General features: G+C 57.4%; 2 protein-coding genes across 2 annotated transcripts; one reads left to right on the plus strand and one right to left on the minus strand.

Annotated features, from left to right (window-relative positions):
- Positions 1-1,245: 1,245 nt before the first annotated feature.
- On the plus strand, positions 1,246-6,075 carry ENDOG (endonuclease G). Its single transcript, XM_029062727.1, has 3 exons — positions 1,246-1,674; positions 4,860-4,969; positions 5,716-6,075. The coding sequence occupies exons 1-3, from the start codon at positions 1,246-1,248 to the stop codon at positions 5,996-5,998; spliced, it is 822 nt and encodes a 273-aa protein (XP_028918560.1). The 3' UTR covers positions 5,999-6,075.
- SPOUT1 (SPOUT domain containing methyltransferase 1) lies at positions 6,073-15,114 on the minus strand. Its single transcript, XM_029063966.2, has 12 exons — positions 15,021-15,114; positions 12,130-12,172; positions 11,846-11,965; positions 10,799-10,958; positions 10,422-10,511; positions 9,930-9,979; positions 9,608-9,738; positions 8,290-8,362; positions 7,995-8,093; positions 7,391-7,493; positions 7,097-7,244; positions 6,073-6,401 (listed from the first exon to the last, which is right to left on the minus strand). Exons 1-12 carry the CDS (start codon positions 15,054-15,056, stop codon positions 6,333-6,335), a joined length of 1,122 nt encoding a protein of 373 aa, XP_028919799.1. The 5' UTR covers positions 15,057-15,114; the 3' UTR covers positions 6,073-6,332.
- Positions 15,115-15,348: the final 234 nt, after the last annotated feature.

Genomic DNA, 15,348 nt, shown 5'->3' on the forward strand with positions numbered 1-15,348 from the left:
CATGAGTTCGAATCCCAACTCTGCCACTTGACAGCTGTGTGACTGTGGGCAAGTCACTTCACTTCTCTGTGCCTCAGTTCCCTCATCTGCAAAATGGGGATGAAGACTGTGAGCCCACGTGGGACAGCCTGATTTCTCTGCGTCTCCCCCAGCGCTTAGAACGGCGCTCTGCACATAGTGAGCGCTTAACAAATACCAACTTCACTTCTCTGTGCCTTAGTTCCCTCATCTGTAAAATGGGGATGAAGACTGTGAGCCCCACGTGGGACAGCCTGAGTCCCCTGTATCTCCCCCAGCGCACATCGTAAGCGCTTAACAAATACCAACTTCACTTCTCTGTGCCTCAGTTCCCTCATCTGCAAAATGGGGATGAAGACTGGGAGCCCCACGTGGGACAACCTGAGTCCCCTGTATCTCCCCCTGCGCACACAGTAAGCGCTTAACAAATACCAACTTCACTTCTTTCTGCCTCAGTTCCCTCATCTGCAAAATGGGGATGAAGACTGGGAGCCCCACGGGGGACAACCTGAGTCCCCTGTATCTCCCCCAGCGCACATAGTAAGCGCTTAACAAATACCAACTTCACTTCTTTCTGCCTCACTTCCCTCATCTGCAAAATGGGGATGAAGACTGGGAGCCCCACGTGGGACAACCTGAGTCCCCTGTATCTCCCCCTGCGCACACCGTAAGCGCTTAACAAATACCAACTTCACTTCTCTGTGACTCAGTTCCCTCATCTGCAAAATGGGGATGAAGACTGGGAGCTCCACGGGGGACAACCTGAGCCCCCTCTATCTCCCCCAGCGCACACCGTAAGCGCTTAACAAATAGCAACTTCACTTCTCTGTGCCTCAGTTCCCTCATCGGCAAAATGGGGACGAAGACTGTCCTCCCTCAGCGCACACAGTAAGCGCTTAACAAAATACCAACTTCACTTCTTTCTGCCTCAGTTCCCTCATTTGCAAAATGGGGACGAAGACTGGGAGCCCCTCGGGGGACAACCTGAGTCCCCTGTATCTCCCCCAACTCTGCACCTAGTAAGCGCTTAACACCTGCCAAGCTGATGCTTACGAAGCCCCACCAACCCGAGGGGCGTCCAAAGGGGAGTCCGCAGGCGGCTCCTTTAAGGGCCAAGGGGGTGGGGCCCGCAGGGGGAGGGGCCCGAGGTCAAACGCCTTGGAGGGAGGCGGCGTCTTGCACCGTGCAGCGCGCACCGCGCACAGTGCAGCGCCTCGAGGTGGGGGGATGCGGGGGTGGGTGGGGCGAGGCCTGTGCGTGGCCCTGGGCTTGGGGGCGGGGGCGGCGTGGGGAAGAAAGCCGGGGGTGTTTGGGGAGGGGGCGGTGGTGGAGGCGGGGGCGTCGGCCCTGAAATACGGGGCTCCGGAGCCCCGGGGGCTGCAGGTGCGAGGGGGCTATGTACTGAGCTACGACGCGCGGAGTCGCGGGGCGCGTTGGGTGCTGGAGCGGCTGCGGGCCGAGGAGCTGCGGGGCCCCGCACGACGCCGGGCCTGCGCCTTCCGCCCCGACCCCGACCTGCACCCCTATCACCGGGCCACCGACCTCGACTATCGCCACAGCGGCTTCCAGAGAGGACACCTGGCCGCCGCCGCCAACCACAGCCGCAGCCAGGCCCGCATGGACGACACCTTTCTTCTCAGCAACGTCGCCCCGCAGGTCGGGACCTACCCCCACCCCGGCCTCACACCCCGGCTCGCCCCCCAGGTCACTCCCTGTCACCCCCAGGGCTCACCTCCCGGCCCACACCCTGGGTCGCCCCCCAAGTCACCCCCTATGTCACCCCCCGGGTCACCTCCAGGCCCGACCCCCAGGTCACCTCCTGGCTCGCTCCCCGGGTCACCCCCCCGGGTCACCCTCTCAGGCCACCCCTGGCTCAGCCCCCAGGTCACCCCCCCAGGTCACCCCCCGGCTCACCCCCCGGGTCACTCCCCAGACCACCTCCTGGCTCACCCCCCAGGTCACCCCCAGGCCCGGCCCCCAGCTCATCCCCTGGCTCACCCCCTGGGTCACTCTCCAGGTCACCCCCTTAGGCTACCCTTGACTCGCCCCCCCCCACCCCCCTCGGTCACCCCTTGGCCCACCCCCCCAGTCACCCCCAGGTCACCCCCTGGCTCACCCCCTGGCTCACTCCCCAGGTCAACCCCCAGCTCTCCCCCTGAGTTATCCCCTAGGCAACCCCCCCCCCGTCACCCCCAGGCCCGACCCCCGAGTGACCCCCCCCCCGCCCCAACCTCCTGGTCACCCCCGGCTCACTCCCCAGCTCACCCCCAGCTCTCCCCCTGAGTCATCCCCTAGGTCACCCCCCCGGTCACCCCCAGGCCCGACCCCAGGGTGACCCCCAGCCCAACCTCCTGGTCACCCCCGGCTCACTCCCCAGGTCACCCCCGGGTCGCCCCCAGCTCTCCCCGAGTCATCCCCTAGGTCACCCCCCCCGGTCACCCCCGGCCCGCCCGGCCCCCCGTCACCCCCGGTCACCCCGCGGCTCACTCCCCCCAGGTCACCTCCCGACCTCACCGGGCGCCCAGCCGAAAGACCTTGGGCCTAGGGAGGCAGATATCCCTTTTTGGCTTTTCTAACGGTATTTGCTAAGCGCTTGGCAGGCACCGAGCGCTGGGCTGGATACCAGATAGCGGGTTGAGACACAGCCCTGCCTTAGTGCCTCCTATAATTTGGCTGTTTTTTAAGCACTTCCTAGGTTCAGGCCCTAAGCACTGGGGTGGATGCAAGATAAGTGGGTTGGCCACAGCCCTGGTTTAGTGGATTATAATAATAAATAATAGTAACTAGGGTATCAGTTAAGTGCTTCCTAGGTGCCCGACACTGTACTAAGCGTTGCGGGGGGAAATACGAGATCATTGGGTTGGACACAGCCCTGGCTTAGTGGATAATAATAGTAATTAGGGTGTCTGTTAAGTGCTTACTAGGTGTCCGGCACTGTACTCAGCGTTGGGGTGGACAGGAGATCAGCGGGTGGGACACGGCCCTGGCTTAGTGGATAATAATAATAATAGTAACTAGTGTATCAGTTAAGTGCTTCCTAGGTGCCCGACACTGTACTAAGCGTTGGGGGGGGCGGGAATACGAGACCATTGGGTTGGACACAGCCCTGGCTTAGTGGATAATAATAGTAATTAGGGTTTCTGTTAAGTGCTCACTAGGTGCCCGGCACTGTACTAAGCGTTGGGGTGGACACGAGATCAGTGGGTGGAACACAGCCCTGGCTTAGTGGATAATAATAAATAATAGTAACTAGGGTATCAGTTAAGTGCTTCCTAAGCACCTGACACTGTACTAAAGGTTGGGGTGGACACAAGATCAGTGGGTGGAACACAGCCCTGGCTTAGTGGATAATAATAAATAATAGTAACTAGGGTATCAGTTAAGTGCTTCCTAAGCACCTGACACTGTATTAAGCGTTGGGGGAGGGAAATATGAGATCATCGGTTGGACACAGCCCTGGCTTAGTGGATAATAATAGTAATTAGGGTGTCTGTTAAGTGCTTACTAGGTGCCCGGCACTGTACTAAGCATTGGGGTGGACACGAGATCAGTGGGTGGAACACAGCCCTGGCTTAGTGGATAATAATAATAAATAATAGTAAGTAGGGTATCAGTTAAGTGCTTCCTAGGTGCCCGACACTGTACTAAGCGTTGGGGGGGGAAATATGAGATCATCGGGTTGGACACAGCCCTGGCTTAGTGGATAATAATAGTAATTAGGGTGTCTGTTAAGTGCTCACTAGGTGCCCGGCACTGTACTAAGCGTTGGGGTGGACACGAGATCAGTGGGTGGAACACAGCCCTGGCTTAGTGGATAATAATAATAGTAACTAGGGTATCAGTTAAGTGCTTCCTAAGCACCTGACACTGTACTAAAGGTTGGGGTGGACACAAGATCAGTGGGTGGAACACAGCCCTGGCTTAGTGGATAATAATAAATAATAGTAACTAGGGTATCAGTTAAGTGCTTCCTAAGCACCTGACACTGTATTAAGCGTTGGGGGAGGGAAATATGAGATCATCGGTTGGACACAGCCCTGGCTTAGTGGATAATAATAGTAATTAGGGTGTCTGTTAAGTGCTTACTAGGTGCCCGGCACTGTACTAAGCATTGGGGTGGACACGAGATCAGTGGGTGGAACACAGCCCTGGCTTAGTGGATAATAATAATAAATAATAGTAGGGTATCAGTTAAGTGCTTCCTAGGTGCCCGACACTGTACTAAGCGTTGGGGGGGGAATATGAGATCATCGGGTTGGACACAGCCCTGGCTTAGTGGATAATAATAGTAATTAGGGTGTCTGTTAAGTGCTTACTAGGTGCCAGGCACTGTACTAAGCGTTGGGGTGGACACGAGATCAGTGGGTGGAACACAGCCCTGGCTTAGTGGATAATAATAATAAATAATAGTAAGTAGGGTATCAGTTAAGTGCTTCCTAGGTGCCCGACACTGTACTAAGCGTTGGGGGGGGGAAATATGAGATCATCGGGTTGGACACAGCCCTGGCTTAGTGGATAATAATAGTAATTAGGGTGTCTGTTAAGTGCTTACTAGGTGCCAGGCACTGTACTAAGCGTTGGGGTGGACACGAGATAAGCGGGTGGAACACAGCCCTGGCTTAGTGGATAATAATAATAATAAATAATAGTAACTAGGATATCAGTTAGGAAGCCTGCAGATCCCTGCGGAGGCTTCTCGGAAATGGAGACCGTTGTAGGGGTGAGGCCGGACTCCTTTTAGGAAAGCCCCACCGCACCCCCCCGATTTCCCATAAGAATACAAACAGCCGCAAAATCAGAGTTGGACTGAAACTGGGCCTTAACCTCCCCCACTTACCCAGGTGCCCCACCTGAACCAGCACGCCTGGAACAACCTGGAGAAATACTGCCGCAGCCTGACCAGCATCTACAAAAACGTTTACGTCTGCACCGGCCCCCTCTTCCTACCCAGGTGAGGCCCCCCTCAACCCCCGGCCCGGGCACCCGAACGAGGAGATATATAGTCCGCCCACGTGCCCACGGCCACTTGAAGCTAGCCCACGGAGGTGGGATGCCGCGGGAGAGGGGGAGTTCTTTCCCTCCCCTTGGGTTTTCACCGGGAGCGCCAGGCCCCAGCCTGATTCACGGTTGCCTGGCAGAGTGGGGAGCCGAGGCTGAGCGGGGCCGCTTCTGAAAGCGAGAAAGCGGGCCGGGGCCTCCGAACCCGAGCACCACCGGCCGGGGCCTCTAACCCGGTGTGCCCCTCGATTGAATTCAGAAAGAGAAGGGTCCGAGGCGAGCCCCTGCCATGTTCTCATCAATTCCTCAGCCCTTAAAGCACCCTCTCCCACTGCCCCCCTCTGAAGCGGGCAGTCCCACCTTCCAATCAGTAGTTTTAATCTATCTGGAGTTTATTTAGTCGTATAAATGTCTGTCTCCCCCGCCCAGTGTGTGAGCTCATTGTGGACGGGGATTGTGTCGGTTTTGTGTTAGATTGGACCCTCTCAAGCACTTAATAGGGTGCTTTGTACAGTAGGCGCTCAATAAATAGGATTGAATGAATTGAGAGCTTACTGTGGGCAGTGCACTGTCCTCGGCCCTTAGAAAAGAGTCGTCCTTGGGAAAGTACAAGACAATAGAGTTGGTGGACGTGATCCCTGCCCAGATGGAGCTCACCCCCTTTACCCTTCCACTCTTCCTCCCTCTCCTCACCCACAGGCAGGAGGCCGACGGGAAGATGTACGTCAAGTACCAGGTGATCGGTAAGAACCACGTGGCGGTGCCCACCCACTTCTTCAAGGTGCTCATCCTCGAGGCGGAGGGCGGGCTGGTAGAGCTGCGATCTTATGTGATGCCCAACGCCCCGGTGGACGAGACCATCCCGCTGGACCGTTTCCTGGTGCCCATCGAGAGCATCGAGCGGGCCTCGGGCCTGCTCTTTGTGCCCAACATCCTCAAGAGGACGAATAAGCTCAGGGCCATCACGCCGGGGGACAAGTGAGGACGCGTGGCTCGGGGGCCAGAGGGTTAAATTAAGTTATTTTTCGAGACAAGAAGTGGTCGCGAGGCCTAGCGTGACGAGAGGTTCTGTTTTATTGTCTGCCTGGGGCCAGCACCGTCCGTACTGGCACCCGCCACTCTGCTCCCCGCTCCTCGGACCCAAACGGAGGCTGCTCCGGTTCTTGGGTCCACCGGCCTGGGCGGGACGGGCAAAGGCCAGTCCTGTCCCCCTCCCCGCCCCCCACCCCAACTTCTGTGGCAGAAGGCAGAGCCAGCTGATCCTGATGCCCGGGAGATGGGCCTTCCTGTAGCCATCAGCGTTGTCCTCCTGCCCTTCAGCAAGGCTTGGCCCCAGCCTGGATGATCCGGGGTCGTAAGGATGCCAAGGAGATGAGGATGGCTTCCTGCAAGGGGAAGGCAGCAGACAGCGCTCAGAACAGTGCTTGGCACAGGGTCAGCACTTAACAAGTACCGTAATTATTATTTCAACGGGGTGGGTGAGGGCAAGGATGGTGGACTGTATTCAGGTCCTCATTCCCCTACTTTCTCTCTGGGATTGGGGAGCCTTCCGGCCCCTTCCCAACACCTGTGGCCACGGTGAGGATTTAAAGGGAGGCAGCGGGGCCCGGTGGAAAGAGCCTGGACCCGGGAGTCGGAGGACCCAGGTTTTGACCCCGGCCCTGCTCACTTACTTGCTGTATGGCCTGGGCAAGTCACTGTTAACATCCCTGACCCTCAGTTCCCTCATCTGCACAATGGGGACTCGATACCTGTTCTCCCTCCTCCTTGGACTGTGAGCAGCCCCATGTGGAACCTGATGATCTTGGATCTACCCCAGTGCTCAGCCCGTAGTAAACGCTTAGCATTTTAAATCGGTTATTCAAGAGATGGCATATTGTACGGTTCTGAGAGCCCCTGTGTTTCTGCACGATCTAACTTGAGATCTTTGGGTTAGGAAGAGGGACAGCTACAGCGGCGGCAGAAGTCCCTGACCTCCAAACGTCCCCGGAGCGTAGTTCAGAGCGGTGCCCACCAGCAAGGGGGACCAGACAGTGAAAGGGGTGGCAGTGTGCGTGCCAAAGGGGCGCTGGGCTCCCACCTCTGTGCGGATGGTGCGGCTGCCCTGGTTGGGGCAGGTGTTGAGATAAAGGTCGAAGAGGACGCTGGGCTCCACCACCTCCAGGTTGGGATCTGCGTCCACAGCGGCCTCCAGCCCCTGGAGCCCGCCGAACACGATGAGTGCGTGGCTGAGGGGGAGTGGAGCAAGCGAGAGAGAGAGGGAGAAGTCAGGACCCGGAGGAGGAGGAAAATCCATCCATTGGGCTCCCCATTCCCTGAAAGACACCGGCCTCCCTCCCCGGCTGGGGGAACCCGGGGGGGAAGGGAAGTTCACCGGAAGTCGGGGAGCCGGGCCGAGTCCAGGTCCCCGCCTCGCTCCGAGGTGCCGATGGTCAGGTCGTAGCCGTCTTTGAAGGGGACCTCGGCAAACACAGCGCCTGGGAGAGATTTCAGAAGTTCCCTGAGGAAGTGATTTCACTAGGCACAACCCAGGGCTAGCGTCTCTCACTCTCAGGCTTCAGGGCCCCAACCAGACAGGGGCTACTTACCTCTTCCCCAAAATGCCCCCCATCCTTGGGAAGTGGAGGATTTCGGGTAGCACCAGGCCCCGGCCCCCGCTGTTTCCTCTCACCTCCCTGCCGGCAGCGGGCGTCCGTTACAGCCTACAGCCGTCATCCCATCAGGCTTCTGGCCTTCAGACTCCTTCGCTCTTGTTTCCTAATTAACCTAGGGTGCTGCCCTCTGCTAGCCCAGGGGCTTCTCCCTACCTACCACAGCCAACTCCCACGTTGGGGGGGGGGGGGGGCCCTGATGCTACCTAGCAGCCGGAAACGCCAAGACTTAAGGGCCCGGCCTTCCCCCGTTCCTCTCCGCAGCCCTCCACCCCCCAAGGAGACCTCCCCCTCCCCAGGGTCAGGTAGCCATTGTTGGTTACTCACTGAGACAGGAGGCCAGGCGGACACTGTAGCCCCAGTAGAGGCCGGCTTCCGTGCGGGGCTCCTGGGAAGACACCACCCGGCCCTTGTGGTTCTTGCTTTCTGGAAAGGAAGCCAGGAAGAGCTGTGAGGCTTCCCGCCCCCGCCCCATGACCCCTCATCCCCCAAAACCCCAGCCCAATCTTTGGGACCCAGCAGCCAAGTGTGAGGGGGGCTACAGGGCCGAGTCCCAGAGTGGATGTGGAGAAGGTGCTCCCGAGTCAGGGAGCGGAGAGGGCCTACGCTGGAAGCAGCGTACCTGGGATCTGCTGCCGGTCTAGCCGCACGGTGACCCTCAGCCCCGGCTCCAGCTGCTTGTCGATCTGCACCTCCTAGGGCCGGGGAGGGAAGCAGAATGGAAAATGAGACCCGACTTCTTCCCCCCGGCAACGCCAGTAGCTTGACACAGAGCAAAGTGGGGTAGTTGGGAGGAAGAAGGGTTTTCTCTACACCAGAAGGGGGTGCTGGAACCCTTGCCACCATAGAAGAGTCTGGGAAAGAAAGGGTTTTTTGGGTTCGGTTTGGTTTTTAAATGGCATTTGTTAAGCGCTTGCTACCGGCCAGGCCCCGTTCCAAGCTCCGGGGTCGGAGGGAAAGGGTAGCCAGCACAGAGAAGAACCCAGTTCCCCTAAATGAGAACTGGAAGAGCTCCAACCACCCGGCGAGTATTGTACACGCACACACACGTACCCACAACTACACACACACAATGCTCCTCCAGACTCCTGAGCCCTTGCTGGTTCTTACCAACAAAGAGCTTGAGGGGGTGGACATCTAGGGCCTGGTCTTCTTCCCGCTGAGGCTGTTTCTAACCGCACAGTGGTAGGAACGAGCTCTGGCGGGGACCTGATTATCATCTATCGACAGTACAGTGCCACATGGTAAGTGCTTAGCAGATACCACTTATTATTATTAATGAGGATGGTAGCCTTCGGGTCCTCATAGCGGCCACCCACAGTCCACAGAGGCCAGCGAGACCCAGAAGCAGTGCGGCCGAGTGGACAGACGGTAAGCTCGTTGTTAGCCTTTGAGTCCAACGCCCCGTTCTTCCTCCTCTATCCCACAGCACCAGGGTCCCCTAATCGATCAATCAATCAATCAAGGGGGTAGCTTAGCATGAGAAGCAGCGTGACCCAGGGGCTAGAGAACGGGTCTGGGAGTTAGAGGAGCCTGAGTTCTAATACTGGCTCCTCCACATGTGTGCTGTGGGACCTTGGATACGTCAGTTGACTTCAAGGTGCCTCACTTCCCTCATCTGTAAAATGGGGATGAAGACAGTGAGCCCCACGTGGGGGCAAGGGCCGGGTCCAACCTGATTAGCCTGCATCTAACCCGGCGCTTAGAACAGTTGCTTGCCCCATACTGAGCCCCCAACAAATACCATCATTAGGGTGAGCCTGCAGTTGAATCCAGACCCCCTGACTGTAAGCTCGTTTTGGGCAGGGACTGTGCTGATTCTGTTGCACCGTGCTCTCCCAAGGGCCTAGTACAGTGCTCTGCACAGAGTAAGCGCTCAATAAGTACCACGGAATAAAGGCCCAGCGGAGGCCTCCACCTCCCCGCCGGGCCCTCCCTACCTTCCTCATGCCACAGTTGACAAAGGAGCCGCGTGCCGGCTTGAAGGGCCGAGCCAGGACCACCCCCTCGCGGTACTCCGAATCTTCATCCTGACGCACGTGGTGTGGGCCGTCCAGGGGGTTCAGGAGCCCTGGGGAGAAGGGAAGGGTTGGGGGTGAGCGGGAGTGCAGAAGAGCAGAGCTCCCTCTGGGTAGTTGTGGGTCGGGGAGAGTCAGAAGGGGAGATAAGAGCCCACTGTAGGAGTCGTGCTGCTCCCGGCGGGGGCCCTCCCTTTGCAGAAACCCGCCTAGGGACGGGAAAGGGAGGCTCCCGAGTCTCTACCTGCAAACTGGAGGTCCTGGTGCTTGGGGAAGAAGGATTTCCGTAAGTACCTGGAGGAAAGAATAAAGGATGATGACGGTGTTTAAGCGTTTACTCTGTGCCAAGCACAGTTCTAAGGGCTGGGGTAATCAGGTGGGACACAGTCCCCGCCCCACCTGGGGCTCACAATCTTAATCTCCATTTTACAGATGAGGTAAGTGAAGCCCAGAGAAGTTAGGCGACTCGCCCAAGGTCACAAGGGAGAAAAGGGGCGAAGCCGGAATTAGAACCCCTGACCTTCTGCCTCCCAGGCCGGGCGCTCTACACGCTACGCCAGGTCGCTGGCTTTCCTCAGCTCCCAGGCAGACACTCAGCCGAAGCCCAAGCCTCCTTGGCTTCCTAAAGGAAGCATTCTGGGCGTCTGTTGGGGGCAGCCTGGCCCCGGAATCCCTGGCCTAACCTCCGACCCCCCGGGTCCAGCCCCCAACCCCCCGGCCCAGCCCCCGGCCTTACTGTGGACATTCCAGATACTGCAGGATGCGGGCTAGCTGCACAGTGGCCCGTCCCTTCTTGCCGATGCCGTCAAACTTGCCCTCCACGCTCCTGCAGGGGGAATCCCGGTCGGTGACCTGAGACCCAGACCCGTCCCTGCCTCGCTCACGCGGGCCGGGCAGGACCCCCCCAAAGTGGGCTTCCCCCAGGAACCGCCCTCTCCCACTCTTCCCAGCCCTGTGTGCGCCCACCCTGGGCAGCTGCCGTAAGCTGGCTCAAGTTGGCAGAGGGGGCCCCGGGCTCCATCGACGAACGGACGGGGTGAGCGGCTGGGGGAAAAGGTGCTCCGGGCCCGACCGCCCCCTCGGTCCCGGGAGGACAGGCAGTAGTCCCCTTACTTGGAGTCTTCGCCCTCCTCGTCAAACACTACGATCTCATCCACACAGAAGATGGCACAGGCCCGGGCAATCTGGCCGGCCAGGTAGGTGCGCAGCTCTGGAGACTGGGCGTTGTTGAGGATAGAGCCGGGCAGGGCCACGCTCAGGGTGTAGGGCCTCCCTGAGGAGAGAAGGGACACTTAGAAGGCCATCAACACCCCCTGGGCAAAAGGACACAGGGCACCTCCCTCCAGGAAGCTCAACCTGACCTATCTCTACCCACGTACCCTCAAAGCCACGGCCCACTCTTCCTTTACATCTCAAGCGACCTTTCTGTACCTCACTTGACCATCCGGGTGTCTGGTTTTCCCCTAGTAGGGCTGGTGTCTCAGGGCAGGGACAGAGACAGATCTTCAGTATGGATCCCGGGCGTCTAGTTCAGTGCTTTGCGTCATGGGGCATAATACAAACTCGGGATTGCCCAACCTGCAAGTGGGTTCTTGTGCCCGGGAAGCTGTTGGCCCCCAGTAAGCAGGGAGGAGAAGCAGCGTGGCCTAGTGGAAACGGCCCAGGTCCGAGAATCACCAGGACTCGGATTCTAATTCCGGCTCCGCCACTTCTCTGCTGTGTGACCTGGGGCAAGTCACTTCACCCCTCTGTGCTTCAACTCCCTCATCTGTAAATGACACGCACGACGTCCAAGCTGATTACGTCGTCTCTACCCCAGTGCTTAGAATAGTGCCTGGCCCATAATAAGCATTTAACGAATAACATAAAAAAAGAGACTGAGCCCCCAGGTGGGTCATGGGCTGTATCCAACCTGCTTGGCTTGTGTCTACCCCAGTGTTTAGTACCATGCCCGGCACGCAGTAAGCACTTAACCATTAAAATAAGAAGAAAAAAAATCTGATCCACATGAGTCACGCCTCCTCTGAGTTGCCCCCCAAAGTGCCACGGTAGAGATCAACCCACACAGGGCACCAAAGATGGTCCCTGCACACGCCGGGGGGGTGTGGGGGGGACTCCCCTCCCAGAGATTAGGCTCTCTAGGTCCCCCCAACCCATTACCATTGGATTTCTTCTGCTTCTCCTCCTCCTCCTGGTGTTTCTTCAGCTCCTCCTGGGCTCGCTGCTTTTCCAGTTTCTTCACCAGCTTCATCTCCTTCCACTTCTTTTTCTCCTCTTTTCCTGGGATAACACAACACGGAAAGGGCCCGTTCGGTCGAGAGTCCCTCCTGCCCCGATCTGGAGGGCGGGCCCGCTGCAGTCTAGAGGGGCCCAGAGGAAGCTGAGCCCAAAGCCCCCAGGCCGTTCCCTCCCACTTCCCCCCAACACCACATCACTGCTCTTACTCTGTTGTTTCCATTTCCGCCAGTCGACCTTCTGGACTTCTTCCTAGAAGGCAGCAAGGAGGTTGTTAGGTTGGGACTTCTCGGACACTCTGGGGGGACCCGGATGCTGTGAGGCAGAGGGTCTGTTCAAGCCTCTCCCCGACTTTCTTACGGCATTTAAGTGCTTACTATGTGGCAGGCACTAAGTGATAGGGTAGATCCGAGCTCATCAGGCGGGACGCCGTCCGTGTCCCGCGTGGGGCTCACCGCCTCAATCCCCATTTTACAGGCGAGGGAACGGAGGCAGAGAGAAGGGAAGCGACTCTCCCAAGGTCACACGGCAGACAAGTGGCGAAGCCGGGACCAAAACGGAGGTCCTTCTGACTCCCAGGCCTGTGCTCTAACCATCGGGCCATCGCTGCTTCTCCCACGCCAACCACCCACCCTTCTGGAAGCCTACGTGCATCTCCGCGCGGCTTTAGAGGCTTCTCGCCCTTCCCTCTCACGTCTTCACGTGCGGCAGCAGTGGCGAGAGTAGCGAATGAAAATCTACGGAGAGCAACACACTCTCCCAAGCACTGGGGAAAGGGCTTCAGAAACAAAACACGCATTCCCCGACGGCCAGGAGCTCACACTATCAACCGGGCAAACCTGATTTTCAATGGCGGGAGCAGTAGGAAGGACACAGAGCAGAATGCACCAGGATGAGGTAGTTGCAGGTTCAACTGAGTAGCTCGTCTCTAGACTGTAAGCTGGTTTACAGTGCTCTGCACAGAATAAGCACTCGATCAACGCGCCCGATTAAATAGACGTCAACCTGAGGTGCTGTTGTCTGTCTCCTGTCCCATCCCCGTTGGGATGGTTACTCTTGGAGGTGGAGATTTTTCTTTCTCTTAATGGTTTCTGTCAAGCACTTATGTGCCAGGCAGTGTACTAAGCAGCGTGGCTCAGTGGAAAGAGCACGGGCTTTGGAGTCAGAGGTCATGAGTTCGAATTCCAGCTCTGCCACTTGTCAGCTGTGTGACTGTGGGCAAGTCACTTCACTTCTCTGTGCCTCAGTCACCTCATCTGGAAAATGGGGATTGACTGTGAGCCCCTCGTGGGACATCCTGATTCCCCTCTGTCTACCCCAGCGCTTAGAACAGTGCTCGGCACATAGTAAGCGCTTAACAAATACCAAAATTATTATTAAAATTATTATTATTATGTGTGGGCAGGGAATGTGTGTTTATTGTTCTATTGTATGCTCCCAAGCGCTTAGCAGAGTGTGCTACACACAGTAAGTGCTTACTAAATACAACTGAACGAATGAACATCGGGGTAGATCAAAGCTAAGCGGGTTGGACAGTCCCCGTCCCGCATGGGGCTCATCGCCTTAACCTCCATTTTCACCGAGGGAACCGAGGCCCAGAGAAGCGAGGTTCAATCGTATTGAAAGTGACTTGCCCAAGGTCACACAGCAGACTAGGGTTTGAGTCTGGGGTCGAACCCAGAACCTCCTGACTCCCAGGCCCGGGCTCTATCGACTCGAGCGTGGCTCAGTGGAAAGAGCCCAGGCTTGGGAGTCAGAGGTCATGGGTTCTAATCCCTGCTCTGCCGCTTGTCAGCTGTGTGACCTTGGGCAAGTCACTTCACTGGGCCTCAGTGACCTCATCTGGAAAATGGGGATGAAGACTGTGAGCCCCATGTGGGACAACCTGAGGACCCTGTATCCACCCCAACGCTTAGAACAATGCTTGGCACATAGTAAGCGCTTAACAAATACCAACATTATTATTATTATTAGGTCACGCTGCCTCCCTCAACCCCTTAATGAGGTGTACATCCCCTTGATTCTATTTATCATCAGAATGTTGTCTTGTTTTTGTTTCATTCTGTTTTGCTCTGCCGTCCGTCTCTCCCGATTAGACTAAGCCCGTCTTTAGGCAGGGATGATCTCTATCTGTTGCCGAATTGTCCATTCCAAGCGCTTAGTATAGTGCTCTGCACACAGTAAGCGCTCAATACTACTGAATGAACCCCACAAAGCCTAGTCCGTTACGAGCAGGGCACTTGCCTAACTCGGGGGAACCGTGGTCTCCCAAGCGCGTCGAAGAGAGTTCTGCACATAGTAGGCGCTCAGTAAATACCATCGATCGATCGATTGATAATAATAATGTTGGTATTTGCTAAGCGCTTACTATGTGCAGAGCACTGTTCTAAGCGCTGGGATAGACACAGGGGAATCAGGTTGTCCCACGTGGGGCTCACGGTCTTAATCCCCATTTTACAGATGAGGGAACTGAGGCCCAGCGAAGTGAAGTGACTCGCCCACAGTCACACAGCTGACAAGTGGCAGACCTGGGATTTGAACTCATGACCTCTGACTCCAAAGCCTGTGCTCTTTCCACTGAGCCACGCTGCTTCTCTTGATTGATAGCCATGGGCGCAGGCCTCGGGAAGCGATGGGTCCACGCGGTGTCCTGAGCAGCGGAAAGACGATTCCCTGCCGCCCCCCCAGGACGAAGGGTGGGATGGGGATCAACCAGTGACATTTATTGCGCGCCTACTGTGTGCGGAGCACTGTACTAAACGCTTGGGAGAGTACAGCGCTTAGGGGAGAAAGCGTGGCTCAGTGGAAAGAGCCCGGGCTTGGGAATCAGAGGTCATGGGTTCGAATCCCGGCTCTGCCACAGCTGGGTGACTGGGGGCAAGTCACTTCACTTCTCTGGGCCTCAGTGACCTCATCTGGAAAATGGGGATGCAGACTGGGAGCCCCACGTGGGACCACCTGAGTCCCCTGTATCTCCCCCAGCGCTTAGAACAGTGCTCGGCACATAGTAAGCGCTTAACAAACACCAACCTGTTGCCCAGGCCTCCTCCCCCAACCGCCCCCCCCCCAGCCACGTGACCAGTCCTGCCCCTGCACCCACCTGGGGCCTCGGCCGCTTGGTCGCGCGCTCCGCCATCTTGGGCGCGGGAAGGCGAAGCCCCGCCCCCCGACCAATCAGCGGCGGGGACCGCAGAAAGGCCACGCCCACTGCCCCTGACGTCACGGGTCGCGCGCGCCCCCTCCACGTGACCGCAGGGGGCGCGCCGGGACGGCCCCGCCCCTTCCCCACAGCACGTGGCCCGGGCGTTCATTCATTCATCCAATATTTCATTCATTCAATCAATATTTTATTCATTCATCCAATATTTCATTCATTCAATCAATATGTCATTCATTCATCCAATATTTCATTCTTTCAATCACTATTT

The sequence above is a fragment of the Ornithorhynchus anatinus genome, chromosome 4 (genome assembly GCF_004115215.2).
Source record: "Ornithorhynchus anatinus isolate Pmale09 chromosome 4, mOrnAna1.pri.v4, whole genome shotgun sequence".
Lineage (NCBI taxonomy): Eukaryota > Metazoa > Chordata > Mammalia > Monotremata > Ornithorhynchidae > Ornithorhynchus > Ornithorhynchus anatinus.